This window comes from Mycteria americana, chromosome 3 (assembly GCF_035582795.1).
Source record: "Mycteria americana isolate JAX WOST 10 ecotype Jacksonville Zoo and Gardens chromosome 3, USCA_MyAme_1.0, whole genome shotgun sequence".
NCBI lineage: Eukaryota > Metazoa > Chordata > Aves > Ciconiiformes > Ciconiidae > Mycteria > Mycteria americana.
In genome coordinates this window covers 11,240,513-11,265,991 of record NC_134367.1, presented here as the reverse complement: position 1 = coordinate 11,265,991, position 25,479 = coordinate 11,240,513, and the positions used below count along the sequence as shown (strand labels likewise).

The following is a 25,479-nucleotide window of genomic DNA, read 5'->3' as shown; positions in this document are numbered from 1 at the left end:
CTGAGGCTGATAAAGGAAACTAATTCAAGCATCTCATTTGCTGGGCAAGTTCCCTAACCACAGAGCTAGCATGCAAAAGGAGCAGGCCCCGTCCAAAGGGCTGATGGAGGAAACGCTCCTGCACCACCTCACTGAGGAACGCCAGCAGTTCGGTTAAACCCGTACGCTTGGTCTTCCCTACTGGCGCTCTGCCCCTGATGCAGGGTAGTAGCTTCCTGATAGCCTCTGTATTCTGAAACTTAATATGTTAACCTGGGGTTTTGGTTCACTCTCTTGGATAAAAGCAGTTGCCTCCTTTCCTTAACATGGGCACTGCACTGGCAGGGAAAAGCCCATGTACTGTATTGGCTCTGGAGCGCTGCCAACACTTGGTGGACATCCTTCCATCCTTTCTGCTGGGAGGAGGTGGCCTGTGACTGGTCTTTCCATGATAACAGTGCTGGTTTCTAACCCTTTCTGATGACGGAACGGGGGAGGCCTGGGCTGCTCTGCCACAGAGGAGTGCTGACACCCCAGGCTCATTCTGCAGCATCACTCAAATTTCTCTTCCTGGGTGGTGGGATCTACATTTGCTAAGTTCTCCCAAACTTCTCTAGCCCAATTCTGCACACTAGCCCTTCGGGAACCAAGCAGAGCCCTGAGAGGGCTATACCATCCCTGACAGGAACCAAGTTTCCCCATCCCCAAGCCAAGAGGTGCTTGAATCAGCAGTCTTTGGGCACAGATAGCTCCTCCGAGTGTTTCTGACATTGCTTCCAATCACAGGAAATACTTCAAATTGAAACTCTTCAGGCAGAGTAAAGCATTGCCTATAGCACACACTCATTGAAACATCAGTGTTGCCCACAGACTAATGAGACCATGGGATCGCTTCAAGCACTACCAGTAGCTTGGCAAGATGCGACCCTTTGTGTTAAACTGACAGATGCTCCTACCCTGCCGTGGGCTGGGGACCAGGGCTGGGACAGCTGAGATCAGATCAGCATGTGGTTTTTCCCTTTCCTTCCTCAAGCAGCAACACAGAACTACATCATCACTGAACAAAGCTACAAAATGATCTGCCGCTCTCAGGATACACGATGACCAGCCACCGCTCTCTGTATAAAATTCAGCACTAGAGCACTGCGGCTGACCGGACTGCAACCGTCCAGTAGCAAACTGCTTTTCTATAGAGTTAGCGGTGGGTTTATCTCCCCCTGCAACCTGCAATTTTAATGACCAGTCACTAGATTGTAAAAATGCTTTTGCAACTGTTCTCTCCGCTTTATGTCCCTGAATGGCATGGTGAGAGTTGTCGTCACCTCACTGTTTACCCATTTTGCTAGTTACTAGAATGTTGAACATCAAGCATTCTCACAGAACAAAACTGATTGACAGATCAACCCAATTACCATGCTATTACGCAGTGAGTCATGAGCATCTCTTCAAATGCCTGTTCCTTAGAGCAGAGGGAAGAAGAGTGACTACACTGGTTTCTGAATCTCCATCAGCACTCTAAAACATCTAGACATTACGCCCCCAGAAACCTCAATCTTCCCCATACTCTGGTGAAAAAGTATCAGTGGATCTAGCAGTCAGCGATGGAGGTAATAGCATTATGGTTGTTCTGTCCGTAAGGGGCCACTTAGGCGAGTTATTTTAACACTAAAAAGCAGACCCACACCCCTGCAGTTAGACCACTTCGCTCCACACCTTAAGCTAAAAATGGTCCTTTGAAAAAAATCCTGGGCAGTAACAGATACGAGTGTGGATCCAACGCTGCCATAGACAGCTAACAATCCTCACCCTCTCAAATGCTCAAGAACTCATCCTGGATCCAGTAGCGTATGAAGAGACTGTTGTCAGGCTGTCAGGCCTTAACTATACACCAGTAAAGATTTTTTGTAAGACAGTAAGAAGCTTTAGCTGCTCAGAACTGGCCTCTGGGAACTTAATGATCTAATAGAGGGTTCTTCAATAATTGACTGATTCCCACCAGATCACTAGAAATGAGTACCTTTTCAAAGCTGAGCTCCACAGATAGCAGACAAGTCACATACCCGAGAACATAAAGAATGGCTGGTTTCCTACAGGAAAAACACAAGACCAGATGTATTTCACACAGTGTTATTCACACATTTTCATTTTGATTTTTACAGTATATACATGTGAACATTACATTATTCAATACGAGCCACCTGGAGTCAAACCTAATCAAACTGGTCCATAAACAATCTATAGCGATACTCGAGCAAAAAGTCTAGTGGTTCTACCCAAAGCCTAAAATAGTTGAAAGGAAAACCAGTGATTTTCATGTTCCTGGATAAAATTTGTGCAAAATGATTTTAGGAGAGCAAGTGGAAGATTATGTTCAAGATACCGAAAGCACTAAGGATGATAGTTATAGGACTGTTTAAATTCAACCATGGCAAGAGTGCTACAGGGACAAAGTACTGGGACATTATCAGTTTCTGCCTGGACACCCCTGAAAGCCCAACTTACTGTCTTACATGTTGAAGAGAATGTTGGCTCTGTGGATTATAACACACAGCATTTGTACACAGGGTAAAAATAGTCACTGAGGACAACTAATGCGTCCGAGGAAGTGGCTCAAAAGTCATCCTTTGTGTGACTACGGGAAAGCTCTGGCTCCGGTGACAGGGCTTATACCTCTCGAGGAATTTTGTGAACTGCCATGCAAAAACTACTTGGCAATTAGAATTGTGCTTACTAAAAATAATTAGGCCTACTACATTACTTAATACAGGCACTAAATGACAGATTCAGAAACTGGAAGTAGGCCAGAACAAACTTTCCCATTTGCCTATGAATGAGTTAACGCTACTGTTAAAAAAAGTAGCGCCTCAAATGTATGCTTTAATAAGATTTATGTAAACTTGATATAAACAGTAATACGACAGAATTCCTTATACAAGTTTATACCACTGCTATTTTCTTTCCTCATGATCAGACCCCTACCGTAACAGCCTTTTATTTGATCAATGCTCAAAACATTGCTTTCAAACTATCTTGTTGATCAAAACTTTACGTTAAGCCATCCAAACAAATGTTTTACACAAAATACTTACTTCAACAACATACAAAGCACTTTCTTTATCTTTCAGAAACTGAATATACAAAGTAAGCTTTTTCCAAAATATTTCCATAGGCAAAGGATTAAAAAGGATTTTAATTATACACATATGGTCACAATTCTGCCTTAAAAAGATCATTGGGAAATGTACATAAGGCCGCTTGTAAATGTACATCATCTTTATGTTACTGTTACAATGTCATATGTCCAGAGAAAAAAATTGACAGTATCATACATAGTTGCTTTACGCTGGGAGAAGGCTATTCAAAAATACAGTACTCTTCTGTACAAAAAAATCATGCCACATTTATTAAGATGGAAGAAGCATTGGTTTCTGTGATAACCAAATATTTCAGTCCATTTCTTACTATGCTTATTATCCCGACTTAAAATTTGAACAGATTGATTTCCCAAAGTGTCTGTATTAACAGAATCAACAGCTATGTTATAAACAAAACATAATGTTTCTCACAATAGATAAAAAGAAAGCCGGTTCATATTTCTGAAACCATATAAAGATAGAATTTAAAAAAATCACTCTTGATTTGCTGAAATAAATTTACATTATACAACACTATATGCCAGGGGGAGAAAAGGGAATGGGGATATGAATATACACTAAAATGCAAATTTTTGTCCCAAAAAGGGGTAAAACAAATTACATTTACAGCATGAAGGTTTACAAATGTACATCTGTACAACCAAGGTAAGCATCACTACTAAATTAGCAAGGCTTGTAATAAACATCGAAACGAGAGATTTGTTTTCAAACTGTAAACTTACACCTATTAACTACACGTATACAATGCATATATTTATAGGAAGCAAAAAAGCTATCTGAATATTTAATCAGTCATGCTTAAATGTTGAGCTATCAAGTTTACTTTTCAGTGGCCCCTTTTCTCTTCATCAATACCTATTTTTTGCATCTACAGTGAGAAAGCAAAATAAATGCTCAACACTTTCAAATCCTTACAATTCTATATGCAAAATAAAAAAATACAAATCTCTACTCTTCCTGCGTTGTAAAACTGACTGTAAAGTTAATACAGGGTTCACTCCTTTTCCAATAGTGTACTTTACTGAGTGGAAGTACCACCATCATTTTAATCCCTCTACCTTGTACAACAATTAAATATATAAGTATATACAGCACTTTTATTTTTAATACATCGCTAGAGAAAACCTTAGGGCACCATTTAAAAAAACCTGTATCCACAGCAAATGATGAAAGCTAGTCTTTTAAACTTTCCATTGTTTTGTTATTCCCTACTTTAATTTGCTGTGCCCTGTTTATTATTTGGATAGTATGTTGTGAACCACCAAAATACAACTTAACTTTTCAACATGTTAAATAATGTTTATGCAGCTGATCAATTTTAATCTGGTATAAAAGACTTCACACAAAAGGGAAAAATAAGGATTAATTCTATATACAACTCTATAAACCTGTTGTGCTATGATGCTGGGTAGACCTACCAGATTGCAAGCCAGTGTATTAAAAGAATACTGTACTTTTTCCCTTTAAAAACTATTTCAGTGACTTTACAAGGTAAAAATTTACAAAATATGTGACAGCTATTTTGATACAATTACATCATATACAGGCATTCTGTGCTTTGCCAGCCATCCAATCTGATAGGTCTCCGGATCAGGGCTGGAGATATTTTTTTCTTTTTTTTTTTTTAATAATTCACTCCCCAAAAATATACACAAGAATAAAAATTTTACAAATGGATGAACAAAGTCAATAAATAGATTTAAAAAAATCAGAACATTTATAGTTAAGTTGTATGTTTTGATCATTCACAATTCAATTTTTCTTCCACTTCTTTTTGTCTTTCACAGCATCCCATTTGGTGGTCCACCAATTGGCCCCAGATCAGCACTGTTCTTCAGGTAATACTTTTCCAACTTGGCCAGAATGTGTTTGCCATAGGTATATTTACGCAGAGTTGTGATGTGGGGTCGAATCTGTAAGAAGAAACCTGTTATTTTTTTTTTCCCCCTCAAAAATTGTAAGTAGAGGTTACTACACTTTAAAAGTATTATGTAAAAAAAAGTCAGAAGCCTGTATTTCAAAATTTTGGAAGTTTCTGGAAAGACATAAAATTGGTCATTTTGAGTCGCCTAACAACTGACATACCTCTCACAGGAAAAGGCAGGTAGCCCTTTTGTGGAAGTGCCCTGTTGGTGACTGGGGGAAGCTGAGCTCCTGCAGGAATATACTGGGCCCTGTGTTAAATAGCCTAGGGCAATTATGGAAATAGCACTGTTGTCCATGTCTGGATATTCTTAAGTAGAAAATGTGCCCGTACGTTAGGAAGTGTGGGAATCTTTTGGGGGAACTGCAGAATGGATTTATACCAGCAACCAGCAAATAAAAAAAGAGAAACCTGTATTTCTTCTCTTATATTAACAAAGATGACAGATACTACATGTTCTCGATTACAGAACTAGTGGGTTTTACATCTAGAGGGAAAGGTATTCTAGTAGAAAAATTAGTATAGATAATATTTTCTGAACCAATAAAACTATATACAAATATACCTTGTGCATTATTATCTTCCGCTGAGCGGGTTCAGCCATATCAATCATCTTCTGAACAACATAGTTGGCATACTGGTCCTTCATCATGGTGTATAAGGCACTGTGAGGACCATCATTCTGGCAACAGACCTCATCAATAAGTAAAGCTCTTTCAGCACGAGAAGCATGAGTTACACATTTTTCTACCACATTGCTGAAAAATAAGACAAATGCATTCTGTGACTTAAGATGTAACATCCTTTTAAGTAGCAATTTTAAATTTATCTGAACAGTTCAAGTGTCTTAATGCCACTAAAGAGCGCACTGTAAACACATCAAGTCTTGACTTCCAAATCTTTAGTCTGTAATGACTGAAGAAGTTAAAAGATTATACACTCCTACTCATGCAAAAAAAGTAGCTTTCTAATACTTATTATTTTGTAAGAGATTTTCCACTGGACCTACAGTAGATATACTGGACCTCAGGATGCAGATGTATTCTAGTACATCTATTTTGGTTGTGGGCCCTTTTAAGACACAACAGAGAAAGCCAGATATGAGGCTTCCTGCTTTTTGAATAAAGGTGCTTTTCAGGAGCATGCCTAGATCAGAGATACTGTCAAATATTTCTTTTTATAGAGGAAGTCCCTGACCTTCCAGATACCACAGAAGCTGGAAAGGCCATCAATGCTTATAAGACAGCAAAGTGATTCTGGTCCTAAGTTTGTGCTCTAGAAATTAAGCAAGTTCCAAGGAGAGGATTATGAACAGTTCTATTTAGGCAAAGAAAAATAAAATCCAGATAAGCTTGCTAGTTTGCATACAATCAATTTTTAAAACTAATGCCCCCATAGTATCACAGTGCATTTCTACTTAATGACAAGGTTAGTCTCACTACATCATCCAGGATGAATTCTGAGGTGTGTTTTCCTTAGCAAAAGGCACATAATCTATGTTTCAGCAAAGAGCACTGAAGGATGAGTTTTAGGTTCTAATTTTAGAGTAGTTCAGGACTCCTACAATAGTCTGAGATTTCTAATGCATAAAATCCTCGTCAGGCTGAACCACCACTTTTTAAGGCTAGCCTCTTTATACTTGTAAAATGCTTGGCTGGACTGACAGACAGTCAGGAAGTCCCAGCTTATCATCATCAGTGTATCAAGCAAATTCTAGGAGAGCTTTTCACCTGGCTCTGGGGATCCTCACATGGAGGCTTGGAAGCCATTCCCTGCACTTGTACAAGGTGAACAAAAAACATCCCATAAACCTGTGGAATCTTCTTCGTTTTGCTACAGAACAGCATTTCTCCTTTCCCTTCCCCAAGTCTAGTATAAAAATACCACTATTGTTCATCTCTATAAAAATATGAAATTTGAGGAGGCAAGTTACACAACAGAAAAAACCTATCCTACCCTTTTTGTAACACAATAAATAAATCCAATACTACAACTTTAAAAGGTTAAGTGAATCTTTAACATATGAAGGCTGTGCAATACCTGGCAAATTTGTGCTGACTCAGAGCTAGAACTTTTCCTCTTATTTCTGAAACTATTTTACTCTTGTCTTCAGGACGACCATGCTCCAGTACATGTTGAATAACGTAATTTCCATATTGATCCTGAAAATAAGATGACTTCAGTTTTCTTTTGTGTTCATACTAAATAATCTATACAGCATTTGTTTATTTGTATAAACTGTCAAATTACTATTTGCACAGATATAAGGAAAAATACAATAATGTCAACATTATAGAAACAAAGTGATGCAAGAAATACTGCATCAAGAATTACTTAATGGAGCACAAAATCTACATGCAAAGTGTAAATAATCTGTAAAAACAGCATTTTGCTAGAGTACCTTTTAATCTCTTAAAGAAAGAAGTCCTCAAAATTAAGATCATCATTCTTTAACAACCATAATATCTCCCTGAACTTTGGTTCCCCAAGACAGTTATGTTTTAACTAGAGACTTCTATATACAAGAAACCACTGAGAAATAAACTAGACTGTGAATATGTAGCAAAAGGCAATTCTTGCCTTTTTATGGGTGGAAATTCCTGCTGAACACCGAGTCCCTTCCAGTATTTTAAACTGATTCAATTTCAAAGCCATTTGTAGCACTCATTTTGTTCGTCTGAGACCAAGACAGGAAATCATGTTGTATAAGGTCTTTTGCCTTCTTTTAGAAAAGATGCCCTTTTTGTGTAAGAATATGCAACATGTATATTTTTGACAATTTATTTGTGTTTAGACATTATTAGAAGTTATCTGAAGGACACCTGAGCGAATCAAGGTAAACTACAAAAAGGCAATCTTTGCAATTAAAAAAAAGAAAACTAATTCTGTGCATTTACAATGTATATTTGAAGCTACAGTCAAAAGTGTAAGAAAAAGGCTTTTTATATCTTCTTTGCCTCCCAACTTCCAAATTCATTTTCATTAAAACTATGGAAGGAAAGAAAAACAAAAAATCAATGTCTATAAAACTAAAAAGAGGCAAATACATTTAAACTATTTCTTAAACTAAGAAATAGGAATAAATTATGACCAAAAAAGCTCTAAAATGCATTAAAAAATGAATATATGCACTAACCTGCACTAGCTGTTCTGTGTGTTGATGCAGTTCTTCTAAGATTGGCAAAGTCTGCTCAGCAGTACAGTGTTCCAGAATACGCTGAATTACTCTACAACCATATGGATGAGTTGAAAGTACAAATACCTTAAAATAGGATTGCAAATTGAAGTTAAACCAACCGAAGTTTACAGATATAGTAATATTACCATGTTCAAAATGGAATTGAACATGCCAACTACTTCTATTAAAAAAAAAGTTTTGCCTGCCAATATCAGAATTCCATCTCCAATAGAAGTCAGGAAAAGATGAAAATGCAGTTTTTTGTGTGTCAAGGACTCCTGTAATTATACAACTAAGAACCCAAGTTTTCATTACAATGTTTCTAGCCTACTTAGCTGCAAAGGAAAGGCTGGAAGTATGACCCTTAGTTAAGCACTGTTTACCTTTAAAGGTTTCCTTTTATCTTTGTACTTCATTTTCAAATTTTAAGATTTTGACATTTATAAAAAGAAGTTCAATTATTGTGGCTGATTTTCACTAATTTCGCATTCCAGCATATACAACAGGCTCCCTGTTACAGATATAAAGTTTGTAAATAAGTATTCAAAACATACAGTCAAAATCTTGCTTATTCCTTTTGCTTGCTTCTCCAGAAGCCAGGTTTGTGTTTCGGGGATTAATTCAGAAGATTTAAGAGTCAGTGTTGGTCAGAACTGAACACAGAATCTTGTCTAATTAGACATAGATCCAAATGATGCAGGCAGGTGAAAAAGATACATATTGTTACATGACATGACTAGAGTGTGTTATTTTTCATTTGCCACTTCAGATTAGCTAATATTTTTAATATATATATAATTACTTGGAGCTGAGCATGGATGTCCAGTAAATAAACAGTCACATTTTAGTCAAGGGGCTGTATTTACAGTTTAGAAACTGCATCTCATCTACTGCATACACACTTTTTGATGTAAGAAGACCCAACCCTAGAAACCTTGGTATGCCATTTACTGCTATGTAAAACAATAATTCAGGTTTTGCTGTTGTGTAAAACGTGAGAGAAGAATATTGTACATTTTGTTAAGAAATACATTTGGCCATCCATTAAAGTAAAATTTAGTAACACAGCCAAGTTAGTAAGATTTTTACCATTCTTCTCAAGACTATAAAAGTACACATTTGTGTCAGAGTATTAAAATCTTATTCAGCTGCAGCATATTCTCTAGCCTGCAGCACAATACCAATCTTATATTAATAACTTTTTTGGAAACAAAACAAAAACCCCAACCTTAGATAAACAAATACCACCCCCCTTCACTTAACACTAGCCCATATGTAGGGAACAGATTAGTATATTTCTTCAAAGTATTTCCTTAATGATGGACATTAATTGGGAAACACTGAAAGACAGACTTGCAACATAAGCAACAGAAGAAAAAAAATGGAAATTTTAATTAAAAATATATGCTAGAGAGCAGATACTTTATTATTACATCAAAAATGGCAATAGTAAAAGTTATAAACAAAAGCTGAAATGGCATATCACAAAACTCAGAAAGCCTGGCCCTAGGCCAAATACCTCTATTTGTATTTATAATACATCCAAACAGGTCTTTCTAGAGCCTCATCTCCAACAGATCATCTTTTCACAGCATGTTAACTGTCTCTTCAACAGCTTTTCCATTTTATCATCCCTTTTTTATCCTACTTAAAACCAGCTGACTGCAAAGTGTCAAACACTATCTTGCACATGCTAACGATGGAAAAAGACCTGCAAATCAAAGCAACCCTACAGAAGAGGAAATGAACTGTTGACACTACCTGTCCTTTGAATGCGTCAATGATGAACTGGAGCGACTGGGGTTGAACACACTCAATACATTTTTGTACAACATGGTTTCCATTTTGATCTTTCACACATTTCAGAACGTGACCATCCAACTCTTTCACCATTTCATTCTGGAAAAAAAGATTATCCTTGTCTTTACAATGATTTGTTCCCCCTCCTCTCCAAAGGAATATTCCATTTCATCCTAACTGTCCAATCTTCATATTCACTGGTGGTTTACTTGTGTACCTCAGCAATTTAATTTAAACAACTATTTTAGTCCCTAGGGCATTTCATAATGAAATGAACAATCAACAATTTAAGCAAGTAAAAAGATGGATGCAATAAAAAGAAATAAAATTTTTAAAAAAGTATTGCTCTAACTTACAATTACCTGCTGGTCAGGTGAGATTGACTCAAGTGCTTTCTGAATAACACGACAACCATACATCTGTAGGGCTAACGGCAGAACATGACCACGTATGCGTGTTGCTAGGGCTAACTTTTGATCCAGGCTTCCAAACTAAAACAAAATAAACATGCTGTTAACAAATGAAGACATATTGCAGCATGCTGGAATTTACATGTCAGAGTAAGTACTTTCATGATGTATTACAGGTTTACAGTGCGCTTTGAATGATTTTTCCCTTTGTATTTTTGGTGGGTGTATTTCCCAGAAGCTTTTATATTCTAAACGCAACATTTTGTCGTATTCCACATTCCAGTCACATACCTGCTATCAAATGCATGACCTTGAAAGACAACAGAGACTGAAGTAGTTCATACTTGACTGTCTGTAGGAATATTTAAGTGCAATAACCCACTTATTTAGACAAATTATACCAGGCAAATTAATTACAGATTACTGTAATGTATTTATTCAAATCAGGTTTTCTCTGGTGTCTCAAATTTGTACAGGTCAGTGTATCTTACATCTTGTATACAGTAAGCAAGCTGTAACAGGAGGGGGCTGGGGGGAAAGATTTCAACCCTTGAAGTAGCTTCTTCGTAACTTCACGTGGCTTGAAGGGTCATTCTTACCATGGGCACTTGGGAAATCTAGAAATACTTGGGCTCTGCAGAGCAAAATCAAAATAGTTTTGTACACCGGCTGTATTAGAGTATAATTCAACCAATGTTTTTCAGCAGTAGCTAATTCCTGCCCATAGTATTCCCTCCACAGTGCTACTACAACCTTCTGTGCTGCTCCATGTTGAGCAAAGTAGAAGCCAGTCAAGCTTCATAACACCACACATAACCCCGTTCCCAGATTCCCACACAAGGCTCCTGAGTTGGCACAGTACAAGAGACCACACAGAAGTGATCACTTGGACAATCAGTTGGGTGGCACCAGCAATATTCATGCAGCACTGCTTAGAACTGTCAAATCCCACACCTGTAGTCACCTAAGGCTCTGAAGAAAGCTCACACACTTCACCCTCCTACTTAAATAATGAACTAAGTCCCCTACTAACACCTAAGGCCTAGTGCACTTTTTTCTTGAGAACTCCTCCGCAGCATTAAGATGAAAACACTCAATTGACAATGATTATCTATGTATCCATCCAACCTAACATTATGGAAAAAAACAGCAATTGATGACCCTTGAACAAGATCAAGATCTTACATACCATACATTAGCCATGCTTTTCAGAAGATACTTTGATTTGTAAAAAAGAATATCAATTAAAAAAAAGTGAGCACATTGTTTCATAGATTACTCATCAAAAACTACATTCCTGTTTACAGCAACCATCTTATTTCTTATTGGACATTTTCCAGCTTCCCCTTCTATCCACCCAGATACTTTGATACGGTCCTTGATTTTAAGTACACTATGCTAGATACCTTTCCTACATATAACTTTTTTCCAGAACACAAGTATTGCTTTTTCTTCTAAGTCAAATCTTGTAACTCTTTGATAAGGCTTTTTTTTTTTTTTACCCTATAGTTTTTAGGAAAAGCTAAAGCTGTTTTAAATACTAGTTTTAGGAATATTGGATGTATCTTATGACATCCCTTCCTCAAAATTCTTCTGCCTCAATACATTTTATGTGAGTTTCTTCATGTACAGCACTGGATGAAGTTCACATAGCTATTTATTTGGGTACAAGAGCATTTTCCAGACCCACTCTTTACCACGATGCAGTAACCAAAAAAAGTATCCTTCAAATCCCCATAATCTGCTGAAAGTGTCCGTTATTTATGCTAAAAGGCTTGCAAAGCTTGAGTGTGCAGCCTGTACGTTCACCAATGTTCACCAACATATGCACCACCAGTGTAAAGAGACTGTGCCTGTTACAAAACAAAGCAGGGGATACAGGACAGAACACACATGTGCAGTGTTATACGCTTGGGCTCTGTGGTAAAAGTCCAGTAGAATTCTGCTATGATGTTATGAAAAAAAAACAGTTAATCAGATTTTACAGCATTTCATTCGCATTTCTGTTCATACACTTAGTGTTATGCTTACCTCAAAGAACTTCTGTATTACATAGTTTCCAAACACATCAGTCATCAATTGATATGCTGCTTGCAGGATCTCATTAAATACCATCTGGCGCTCAGCTGGAGTAGCTCGCTCCAGCTTTTGCTGTATAAATCTAAGTGCAAAAAAGGTACATTATGCTTTACATAAACAACAGGAAAACCTCTCAAACACTGTTTCAATGAGACACCTCAAAATTCTAAAGCAAATATTCAACATTTATAAAACTTATTAAAACGAAAGTAGTGCCTTTGCATATAAAAGGATACATTTTAGTAAAACGATACTTAAAAACTTTCATTTGAAAAGGATTAAAGATGAAAAGAATAACAATAACCAAGTACCTCATGATGTATTGCTGAAAAATGGTTTTACATTCCAGATGCCAGATACTTTGTTTTCTTAATCAACACCGTTTTGATACCTAAATACTAGAGTTTACAAGTCTAGTTATGAGGCTATTTCCACACTGAGAACTTCTACAAGCAGCTAAATTTATACTACTTCCATAATGAAATTTCCTAGAGAAGAAAAAGGTCAGTGTAAGAGCATGTGCTCCAACTAATGGCATGCTTTGTATTAAGATGACTAGCAGCTCATCCAAATGTTTGATGTTAATATAACAATATCAAAGCAGTAAAATATTATTAAGTTATTAACTTTACTATAATAATTACCTAGAACCATGCTGGTCTTGGGAAAATTCAACAATATGTCCAACAAGGTCTCTTAGTTGAAGATTAGGGAAGCGATTGTTTCTGAAATCTTCCAGCAATCGACTACGTCCAGAAGGCATAATATCAGACCTACTGTAACGAAGGCGTGAAGGAGGGAAGAGCTGACTGGTGGAGCTAAAAAGACTGGAGGTACTTGCCGCACTGCGATACTTTGCTTCGGCTCCAGGTGCTGCAGAAATATAGCGACCACTACCATTTGTCAGTCCTCCTACAAGGAAGCAGTTCTGTCAGTAAAAGCCGTAAGGAAAATAAGAAACAGTAAAACAGTAAGTGTACTAGAACTACGGATACACCCTGGAGCCAAAGAGAACAACAGTGTTGTCTTGTTATTTATATTTACCTCATTATGCCTGGAGGAGTTAGATAGCTTTATCTTCCAATAAATAAAACCATTCTCCTCCTCATTTTTACTTTATGTGAAGGGCACCAGGGAAAGAAATGTCATTAGAAGAATATAACGAAGCAAGTAAAGTGAGCACCCACTCAGACTTACAGAAACTTTAGAACTGGGTGGGCCTTAGCTTAGTGGGCAGATTTCCACTTCACAAGTAATACTGACTTATACCCTTGTTAGTAGTCTCAAAGTTAGCCAATTGTTTCAAAATAGACCATGAAATCTGAACTACCCTTCAGTCCCTATGGAGGTACCTTTCCAATTTACAGTGTGAAAGGGCATTTTTGGGGAGGCATACATGGTGCCTCCTGTCATGCTGTACCTGTTCTACAGGATACTTCATGACTTCAGCATCCCAGGCTTTCCATCTGGTACCTCTTGTAAGCACTAAATATGTCAAATTTCAAACCAAGTAAGTAAGAATGCTCTACTTAAGTCTAAAATGACCAAAAGATATAACAAACTGAAGTTCCTTTTAGAAACATGAAGTCCTTTCCTTGCTGTGACAACATTCATCACTCTCACTACACTTTGTCTTTCCTTACTTTCTAAGAACTGAATTACCTTCCTATGTTTAGGTCCTACTCCTTTCTGCTAGTGATTCCACCTACAGCTATCATCATCTCACAGTCCTGGGAATTTCTCCTCACATATTGCTCTCTAATCAGTTTATGTCACTCTGAACTCCTCCAGTAGGCCTCTCTCCCCTCCACTTTACAACAGGCAGCAATTATAATAAGCATGCAAACAAAGAATCTTTCCCAGCTAGAGTATGTTTTTAAAAGGGATACTGCTCCTATACTATAAGCAGAAATATTCAAAGACAATTCCCATCTAGAAACCTCAACTCTACTACTTGGGGAAAAAAACCCAGACAACCTAAAATTATAGAGTATGAATTGGAAAAAGAAAGCATTTTCAGTTTCCCTACAAATTATCTAGAAAGTGACATAGTAACTGAAAGCCCTTTCAAAGTCAACAGAATAAATATCTACATTTGAATTTAAAACAAATTGCAGTATGTGCTGTTTGAATGGTGCTCTATTACAAAATTAATTAAAAAAAAAAATAAAAAAAAAATCAGCTGACAGTGCCCCAGCCAAGCCTTCTTTTGGTTCCAAATATTTATAAGGCCAGGCAACAACAGTGTTACAGTGGGCTGGTAATGTATTAATGATAAAGTATCTTTTTCGAAAGGTCAAATTGCAATACCAGAATCTGAGATGTTAGTGCTCTGCAAGACATATCAAGCATCACATTTATTGCACTGTATAGGATTATGCCCTAACATAGAAATAATTAGTATTTATTTTACTATTAGTTTTCAAAATTCAGTGGTAAGAATCAGTAAAGAATCAGTAAATACTTTATGCCCCACAATACCTTTTAAAAAAACCACTAGGTTTTCTTTTAAATTAAAGCCTCTTAATTCTCTACAGCCAGAAAAAAATCAAGTTTTAACTATCACTTTTAGTTTCCATTGACAATCACTATTTCCAGAAAAGAGCGGACAGCGACATGATACTAACAGACAAAACCAAAAAAGAAACCCAACATTCTGCAGGTGAAGCAGTATGCAGAGTGATGCTCTACAGTAATTTATCTTCCAGGAACAGCCTTCTAAAGAACAAAAAAGTTATGCACCTGAAATCATGGTAGTTCTCATCTATATTATTTAATATATGAATGAAATCCTAGCTTCCCTGTAAATGCTGTGTGGTAACACTACTTAATGCCACGAGAGGGCAGCAAAGCCCGTTTAAAAGGAAGTCTTACTGGTTACTTCCCTGTTGTAGCATCTCTATTGCTCCACTGATCACATATGCTCAATTCTGTGCCAAAAACTAATAGGGCCGTTTTGATTATATGCTTACAAACTGCATGGCTCTGATTTGCATACACAGTCATGGAATTGCACATGAGAGTCAGGAATTGTTTCAGCCTTTTTTTTTTTTTTTTTTTTTTTAACTGAGCCTTCAGGTAAGTATAAATTAAATGTGACAATTTATCAGCAATTCAAACAGAAATTAAGAAACTTGGTAGCTTTTAACAAATATGCTACAAAATTTTTGTAGCAAATATACTACAAATATGCTAAAAAATATTTGTTAAAATTTTAACAAATATGTGTAGTAGAACTGCACGTATACAATACATTTCACACTCAGGATTATCAAGCCTTTCTTCAGTCTAATTTGGGAACCATCCCTTTTTTAAGGCTTGTAAGATGACTATGCCACAGCTGGGAGACTCCTGTCTAGCCTGTGAGGCTACTTAAGACTATCACGTTAAGCAGGATCATAATACAGGAAGGCTGAAAACATATCCAGGTATCCTAGAAGAACCTGTCATACTTCAAAAGCACACAGAAAGCTTAACCTTGTAAAACCCTGGATGCTATTATAAAAAACAGTAATTTCATAGGTAATTAGCCTTCCTTCTCATGTAACCTTTTATTACAGCAGCAGTGTCATAGCTCAGTGGCAACTTTGCAGATTTGAAAAATAGTAAAACCCCCAAAATAAAAGCATATTGTCATGCGTACTTATTATATGCAGATATACTCCTGTATACAATAGACTATTTTCTTAAATATTGTACTCATTACTTTCTCAGTCCAAAACCACCAAGCATTAGTGTGGACATTAAGGACACCTGGTCTCCTTCCTGAAAACTCCTGAGTGTGAGCAGCTTAGAAATGGAAAACTGAAATCTGAATTCTAGTTACCCAAATCCTCCTGCAAAGCCTATGACATCCCCATGCTCTTCAAGAACTCAGAAGACTTGTTTTACAGATTCTGATCCCAAACCAGAAAGGTAACAGACTAGGTCTTATAAATTATTTGAGGAACATACCCTACTGAATAAAGCACCTAGTCTAAACATTTCTGCAAACACTGAGATTTTATCAGGCATCAGTATAGCCACACAATTACGAACTGTTGAGGAATAAAGCGTGCAGTTCAGTCTTCAGATAATAACTTAGTTATCACTTCTGATCTCGTAAAACAAATAATATTAAATTGTTTTACAGTTTAATTGAACCTAAATCCCTGAGGCTAGTCCATAGGGAAGAAGAGGCACAGAGGTATAAAGGGGATTATAGACCATCTAAAACAGAGCCTTACTAAGCTTCAAGGACACAAAGCATGTTAAATTACTAACTCCTTAACACGGATAGCATTATTTAATGTAAAGGAGAACATGAAAAAAGTATTAGAAACTAGATCTAGGCACATTTATTTTGATAGTATTAGTCTGTTAGTACTTATTACCAAAATATTTCTTCAATTGTTTCTAACCAAGACATAAAACAGATATACTGCTCAGTAACTGCTGTTTAATCAGTCAGCATATTATTTTCTAGTAAAATACATACAAGTATATAAACACTTTAAACTTGATCTCTACAATGTATTTGTTCATCTGTAAAAAAGTAGCTTCATCTCATCCTCAGCTAAAAATTTCACCTTCATATGGAAAATTACACATATATATGTGCACATATATGTATATATATGTGTGTATATTTTATGAGTCAATGCAAGTGCTTATTATGCCGAAGCCCTACAGAGTACGTAGCCCTACAGAGTACAGCAGAGGCAATGCAAAGCTCCCCATACTGTCTTGCCAAGAGGCCTTCACTCTTACCCAGAATGACTACTTCTGAAGGTAAAACATCAGTCTGAACTACTAACAAGCTTGGCTTGCAACGCACAGCAAATAATTACCTCCAAAAGCCCAGATTTTAAAAATCCAACTCTACACCAAACCCTTAAAATGCTGCAATGTACCATCAAACAGAGTAAGCACTACCAATCTAAAAGGGTTTTTTTGTAACATAGGAAAAATACTTCCTCTTGTACTTTTTTTGTCCCTGGGAGTGAAAGGGTAGTTCAAATTCATGACCTTACTGCTCCAACTGATTACAGTAAAGAAGCAGCTACAGACAACTGACAAATCCCTTCAAATACAGGAAAACTGACACTAGAACAAAGTAATTAGCACATTCCTATTTTAGGATGTTGGATAAGAGTTGGTGAGAAGAGATAAAAACAGTAAAACATCACTAATTTCTCGTAAAAGGGAAATTGGTCTTTCAAGCTACAAATTGCAGCAGTGTCTGACAAAGGGGTTATAAAACCATGCACCCTTTCCCAGTATTGTGCTCTAGTATTCTGGTGGCTGAAACAGGAGCAACCGAGTTTGATGCCCATTTTAAAATAGCAGTTAAACTTAGCTGAACCTGTTGATATAAGCAGGCAGGACAACAAGTTTTGAAGGTGGAGGGAGAGCTGCATTTGACAGGCATTATCAGAACACCAATGGAAACTGCATGCAGACATGAACTTACAATGTTGTTCTACTCTGAAAAGTGACTACATGATAATCACACCCTTCTTAAAATATAATCCCTGTTTGATTTCAGGTATAACTTCTCATTTGGTGAGAAAGCTTTGCTTTTTTTTTTTAAAATATGTGAGAACAAAACAAATGCTTCCAAGAGCGGCTGATGAACACACCAGAATAAATTTAACAGGACGGACAATTAACTGCAGAAATAGCCTTCAACTTTTTGCGATGGTGCACTTTGGATGTAACTGTGCAAAGATGAGACACAGAGCAGAGTGCAGAAAATGCTAAAAAGAATTACTGCACTTTTGTGAACGCAAAAATCCAGAAGATCTAAATTTCCAGATTTCAGATTGATTTGGTAAGGTAGCAAAAAGTTTACCCGTAATCAAGGTCCACTTCATTTGGCAGATGAAGAGGCAGCACACATGGAAGCCAACAAGGTTGTGTCAATTTTCAGAGTACAACTGTATATTCTGGCCTTTACACACTGATCTAGTACATGATTTTAACAAACTACTATGCTTAGTTCACACTGCCAAACAGTCCGAAATGGATTAAAATCAGTATTTAACAATTTCTGCTGATAGAGGTAATCCTCTATACTGATCACATCTTATTTTCTCAGAACTGAAAAAAGTCTTTTAACATTTATCAAACGTGAAACACCACAAAACTTTAAATGTTTTGGATTTTAGATAATGCCTTCCAAAATTTGGTTTAAGTATAGTTTTCAGTAATATGAAAACTATTGTGAGAGTACTTTGAAAAGAAAGAAAGAAAAAGATTTCCATGATAACCCCATTGTCAGATGTTCAGAACTTTCTCAAAAGCCTCCATTTGGGCTGAAACTTTCCATGCTTGGTCTCAGCCCAAAGGTGCACTTTGTAGACCTGAAAAAGGAAAAAAGGTAAGTAAAAAAAATAAAATGTGCTGAAACATCCCCTTGCCCTGTTTTACTTCGGGTATTCAGCACTTAACCGTGAAGGGGATACTGAACTGTAAATGTAATATATTTAAATTACTTTTAACCTTGTTATACAAACCACTCACACATTTATCACTTAAAGTGTATTTCGGTAGGCACTTTTAAATTTTTTTGTTTTATTTGAACTAACAGAAGTATAGGGGATTAGGTTGCCTATTACATGCGTAAAACTGTGCACTGAATAGTTACTGGAGCAACAGGCAACTCAATCTTGAAATTACATCCAGTTTCATTATATTATTTTAGCATCCAAATTAAATGACCATAAATATTTGCAGCAAAAAAAGGGCAAGTTTATCAAGTAACCTCAGGTTAGAGGCTTTCTCTTCTAAGTATACTGTAGGCTGTGGTGGGGTTTCTTTAGATTTTTTAATTTTTTTTTAAAAAGGTTGAGCTCCCATGTCATCTAACTAGCTCAAAAAATTTCTAAAAGATTACTACCATAATTCCTTAAAAAATACCTTCGATAACAGAGAGCCACCACTGGCAAAGCCGTTGCTATTTCTTTCACAAATGTATTTTCTTTTTTTCCACCAGCCTAGTGATAAACTATTGTCTTCCTGGCAAAGCATCTGGGTCACGAGGTAGTAGGCTCACTGATTCAAAAATCACCTTTCAATACATTTCACATTGAGAGTTTTGCTCACTTTCCTACTTTATCATGGTAAGGGGCAGTAGTGAAAGTCACTTCACTATTAAATACAGTATCATCTTAAAATGTCCTTAAAGTGGTAATACACTGAAGTAGAAACAAAAATAATGCACCTTTGCTTGTCATACTGTAGAAACATAATACAAAAAGGATGAGTAAGTCTTACTGGGCTCTCTATCGGGCTTCTGCAAGGGAAGAAAAATCTGTTGTTGGCCCGATACTGCAAAAAGCTGAGTGCCCTCCACTGTCAAATCAATGAGCATTTGAGCGTGCTCTTCACCTTTCAGGAATGGCCCCTCTTCATTACAAAACTGTTTAACAGCAAAGGTAACGTGACATCTCTTATGCAACATATATTTTACACATAGAAATACATACACACATACAAACAAAAAGTGGTTTTTTTTGGTTTTTTGTTTTTGTTTTTTTTACCTAAATGCAAACTGGATGAGGATCCATGTGATGAAAGTGATGGCGGTGGCGTAAGTGAATGTCCTGGCGTTTGGCTTGGCAGAGGCATGCCTATTGGACTTGGAGAGGAGGAAAATCCCAGACTATTGTAAAATGGCTGCCCTATGGGTGCTAGGCTGCTACTAGATCTTTTGTACAAGTCAGAGCTAGTAGATAGAGAATCTCTCCTTGTGGCACTACTACTTGCAGAACTGCCAACTGAAGAAGAAATAAAAAGACCCTAATTACACAGTGTCAACTGAATAAAACCTATCCCCAACTACAGCTGGGCAATAACAGATGCGATCACAATAATTACAGCAATCGTTATGACAAAGACAATTACTGTGATAACCACACATGCTTTTACGTAAATCTAAGTGGGTATAAACATACCACTGAAAAGTAATTTCACCAATGCCCATGACTTTCAACATTTCATTCTAGACTTCTCACAGTAATATTGCAGTACTCTGTTTTAACCGCCTGGCTTCAGGCTTTGGGACAAATATGGAATTTATGAGATTAGATTACACTGTCACTTTACAGAATAAAGGATTCTAAAAATATGTCCACTAAACTCTTTGATAAATTTTTTTCCACCATAAATTATTAGTCAGACAGTGATACTTTATTTCAGGAAAAAGGCTAGAGACAATAGGTTGTTGTTGTTTAAGGGTTCAGAAAATAACCTATGTTGCTGTTCAGCTGTTTCTGAACTTCCTCTTGTTTGTGAACCCCTCACCTGTAGGAAAAAAATGACTACTTAAAATTTCCTACAAGAATTATGGTTCTCAAAGAAGTGTTTTGAAAAGATATTATAAAGGAGAAATAGGCTAAGAAGATGATGAGAAGCAGAGCAGAGACAGGAAAATTAAGGTGAGAAACTAAAAATGCAGTTTTACTGCTACCAGTATTTCTGAAAGTCAAATTAGACTAGAAGCTTTGGATAACAGTGTATTAGTGAAGGACTGGTTATCCTGCACAGCATCATTCAGCAGGGCGATGAACAGTCTAGGATAAATTAGGAGAACAATAAAAAAGTTTTTAGAAATGTTAAAATTCTAGTATCTGTTGCATACTAGTGAAATATTAAACTAGAGTGTCTATTTTAAACACTGGAACATTATTATACTCATTAACAAAACCAAGATGATGGATTTTTGGTAACAAAGATGCTTCTTAAGCTGAATTTGGAAAACTGATTTCTCCTTCAACTTAAAAAGGAAAAGGTCAGAATTTATACTTCCATAATCTTTACCCTTGTCAGGTACCTTCGTACTAAAGCTGGCAGCATGGCCCACTATAAAGGTCACCTGATACTTCCCTTTTTAAGACACTAATTTGTTTCCTCCTAACATTAGCAACTTGGCTAATAGTTTTCATGGCAGGTACCTGCTTGGACCAAATTTTTCAAAGAAGTTCTGCCCAAACAACACTGCCATTTCAGAAAAACAGGCAAGGAAAGATGCTTTATCCTTAGCAAAATAATCCAGCTACCTATTATTTGAGAAGTTAATGCTTTCACGTACTCAGACCAATATGCCAGCAACAGGAGACCTTTATTTTCATGCTCTCTTTGAGCTAAAAATCTTAGAAAAATCACAGTTCATACAAGTTCAGCACAGATCTGTTAAAGACTCATAGCTGAAAACTTAAAACTCCTGTCCACACATGGCATATCTCAGGTGGCTGATAAAGGTTTTTCCTGTAATTGATCTTCTAGGCTTCTGTGTGCCAAAAATGGACTCTGAAACTACTGCCCAAGATCCCACCTTGTGTTCAGAAGGCCCATCAGACAGTGTGAAAAGGAAGTTTTCTACTTCAAATGCAGAGGAGACAAAAGCCAAACACAAGAAATAGACCAGGGAAAAAGAAAAAAAAAAAGGAAAAAAAAAAGATAAAAAAGAAAAAAGGAAACCAGAACCAGGAGGAGAGAAAGGTCAGATAAAGGAGCCAATAAGGAGACTGCAAGAAAACTGGCAAGCACTTTCAAAACCAGTGGGACTGAGAATGAAAAGAAAGCTGATGTGAATAAAAGTCAGGCTGTAGAAGGTATATGTGACTATGGGGCAAAAAGACTAGAACAGTAAGCTGATGATAGGAACATCACACGTACAAGGAGAAACAGAAACGTATTTGGAAGGGGGAGGAGAAGCGGGAGATAAATGTTGCCTAGAAACTGGGAAGGAAGACATACTAGAGGAGAAGCCAGAAGGAAAGATACAGGACTAACTAGGCAAGGAGATTGAGAATAAGAAATCAGAAGAGCAAATTAAGGCAACAGTTGAAAGAAATCTCAAGATTTGAGACTAGCTCTACAGGTTCTGGCTCAGCTGGTGAACCATGTGAATGTTAATACAATGCTACATGAAGGATTGTTATTTTTCCAACTATGAAAAAAGCTAAGCAAACTTAAGTTTTCTTCCAGGGTTTCTTACTCAGCTAAATTACTGCAGCTTAACAAGTTACCATGAACCAGCTGAGCTGCATTTTCACACACACACAAGCAAAGCTCACAAAAACCAGAAGGTAATTTGAATTAGCTTACCCCTCTTCACCACTGTCTAAGCTAATGCAATTACTTTACACTTGTCACAAGCCACAAGCAGGCATCTGGAAAGCTGCCGTAGTTGATCTAATTCTTAGTTACCTGTTAAGCTGCAGTAACTTATCATGTACCCAAACATTTAAAATGGAGTATGAATATAATAAAAGAGCAGCGACTGTAAAGTACATACAGCCATTTACATGGTATGCTTGCCTCTTCCTGTTTTTTACTTTATTGTTCAGTCATTCAGCTAGAACATGCTCATCTTTGCATTTTTTTGCAGAGCTATTTTTTTTCCCTGCAACAACTGAAAACATAAGGGCAAGATCTGTATTGCCATCTGTCAGTCTTCATGGCTATATTTTAACTGAAATTCAAACTTTACAACACACTGAGGGGAGTTACAAAGAAGCTGAAACTTTGGCAAATAAAAAATTAAACTTGTTTCTGACTTGCCTCAACATGCATTAACACCATTTGTGTAAGTACTCATCTGTGTAATTCAATTCATATATACATACAGCTCAGGAACTCTTTAAAAAAAAATAATGACCAGGAAGCATTTTTTAAGTGGCTATTATGGCAAGTACAATTTATACTTGGCAGACGGGCACTTTCAATATACTTTTATTCCAATAATACTACTAAAAATATTTCAGGTTTAGATAGCACCTTTCATCAGCACTTCTCAAACTGCAAAAGCAGAGGCTTCCTGCTTCCCTGTGGAAACTACCATGCTAACTAAATCACCTAGGATACTGCTGCAAAATTGCAGCATATGCTGTCTATGCTGAAGGCTTTGGACAAAGCTCTGGAACTGACCTTTGCTACAAAAAAAAAAAAAGGCTTAATCTCCTGTGTCAGAAAGAACTATGCTGATTCTTCTTAAGTAGATACACAGCTAAAATTTGTACTCTATGGAGGCCCTTGTGATAATGCTGGATAAAGACTTTTATGATGTAAAACTATTCTACCTAGAGACTTAAAATGGGTGCACTGCATTAAATATGCAGATACACATATGATCACTATCTATCAATGAAATGAAACTGTTCCTAGAGCAAAACACAGCTGCTAAGAATTCACTGAAATCCTACAAGTAGCTCAGGACAAGTTATATTACAAAATACAGGATTTGGACAGCACAATTACTTTGTAAATAAGATTCACCTGCTGTGGTATTGTAGAAAATTAAGAAACGCTACATGACTGAGTAGCCTCTACATTTTTTTTTTTCCCAATTTTTTTTTTTTAAAAAGACGTTTAGAGTCTCCTACTCCACTCTTTAAAATCAGATATTAGAGAGCATCAGTGTAAAACTTGATTCCGGATTTCCTAGCATTAGTTTTGTTAAAGTAAATAACTTTTCATATTATTTTTGTGAAAAACAACACTGAGAAAATATCTGTGTTGGTACACAGTATATTTGATGTCACTATTCACTTCCACTTAGTTACCAAATAACAGGTATCATGTTTTAATACTGAAGGGCAAGTTTTTCCTTTTGTTTTCCCATATATTAAGCTATCTTGTAATGATCTTTCTTTCAACATTGAATTTTTTAATTATTATTTCCCTTGGGGCATTTAACTTTGAAAAGAAAACTGTTAAGAGTACATAAATTTCCCCCAATTTCTACCCATCTGCAAGATACGCAAGATTATAAACATGCTCCACTAATTAAAATAATAATAATAAGCAATTCACTGCTGTAACTTAGAAATTAATAGCCAAAGGAAATATTTTTTAGAAAAGGTATTTCGCTTGCCTTACTAATACTGAATCTGAAATATAAAAAAAAAAACCCTACCTTGCATGTTTAAAAAATGTGAGAATAAGAAATTTCTGCTATAGAGCAGAAATGTGATGGCAAAATTGATTTTTTTTTTTTTTTAATACAAAGAGGTTGATAATATTCAGGAGCATCTGTTGCAATAATTTAAGGCCCCAAACTTGCACCAAACTATTTATGTCTAACTGTATCTAAGATTAAACCTACTGAAGTTAACAAGGACTATTCTTGGGTATTAAGTCTTTCTGTTTTATAAATCCTATAAAAAATGTTATGGAAACAAAGTCTTCAATATTAGATCAAATTTAGAAGGTCATATACTATTTAATTTTTTCAAAAATTAGGAATTTTCCTGACATGAAAACTACAACAAAAGAATGTGTATCTCAAAAGCCATCAATTGTTATTTTAAACACAGAATGAAGAGTTCCTTTAAAATAAAAAAGCTTACTAAAAACAGTAACAAACCTCTGGGGCAGAGTACCGTGCTCAATATCGAAAAGTATTTTGGAGATATCTATGACTACAGGATATTCTTCAAAAATGCATCTGGTATACAGAGTCCAAGTGAATTTAAAAAACCGTTTTTCTTCCCCTATAATTTATTTTAAACTAGAATAATCTATTTTTGCATTATTTTAGAAATGTATGTGTATATAATATGTCTGGATACAGATACATTTTTTTGCTTAACACAAGTCTCACAGAATTTCCTCACTATATTAATAACCTACCTGATGAGCCAAATCCACCAAGTGCAGAGCCGATAGCTGCTCCTAAAGAGCTGCTACTTCCAAAGCCAAGAGATGTGCTTCCTGGTTGGCCAGGACCATGTGAAAAAAGGGAACTGCTCTGGGAGTTATTGGTCAAAGAGTTACTGCCATAAAATGAATTGGATTGTAGGCTACTATTTGTTTGCTGTTGCTGTTGTTGTGGCTGGGCACCAAGTGGCCGAAATAGACCGTTCGTGGCTCCCGCGAGATTGTTTGCTGTTCCTCCAGCTGAAGCAGCTGCAGCTGTAAAACACATGTTTTCAATCATAATTACTCTCTCAAACATTTCTGACTGAA

At 36.4% G+C, this 25,479-nt stretch overlaps 1 protein-coding gene across 10 annotated transcripts in view; it reads right to left on the bottom strand.

The window, feature by feature from the left end:
* Positions 1–2,098: 2,098 nt before the first annotated feature.
* Positions 2,099–25,479, bottom strand: part of PUM2 (pumilio RNA binding family member 2) — a 77,187-nt gene continuing 53,806 nt past the window's right edge. For 4 of the 10 annotated variants that reach the window (XM_075497855.1, XM_075497853.1, XM_075497854.1 and 1 more), the window contains exons 12-21: positions 25,144–25,425; positions 20,049–20,285; positions 13,170–13,437; positions 12,478–12,607; positions 10,393–10,527; positions 9,998–10,135; positions 8,195–8,320; positions 7,099–7,220; positions 5,624–5,816; positions 2,100–5,047 (exon numbers count right to left, since the gene is read on the bottom strand). In XM_075497855.1, the coding sequence (XP_075353970.1) occupies positions 4,916–5,047; positions 5,624–5,816; positions 7,099–7,220; positions 8,195–8,320; positions 9,998–10,135; positions 10,393–10,527; positions 12,478–12,607; positions 13,170–13,437; positions 20,049–20,285; positions 25,144–25,425 (1,763 nt within the window). In that variant the 3' untranslated portion in view covers positions 2,100–4,915. Of the gene's footprint in view, positions 5,048–5,623; positions 5,817–7,098; positions 7,221–8,194; positions 8,321–9,997; positions 10,136–10,392; positions 10,528–12,477; positions 12,608–13,169; positions 13,438–20,048; positions 20,286–25,143; positions 25,426–25,479 lie in introns of all 10 variants that reach the window. The other 6 variants (XM_075497857.1, XM_075497860.1, XM_075497858.1 and 3 more) reach the window with 4 other exon arrangements.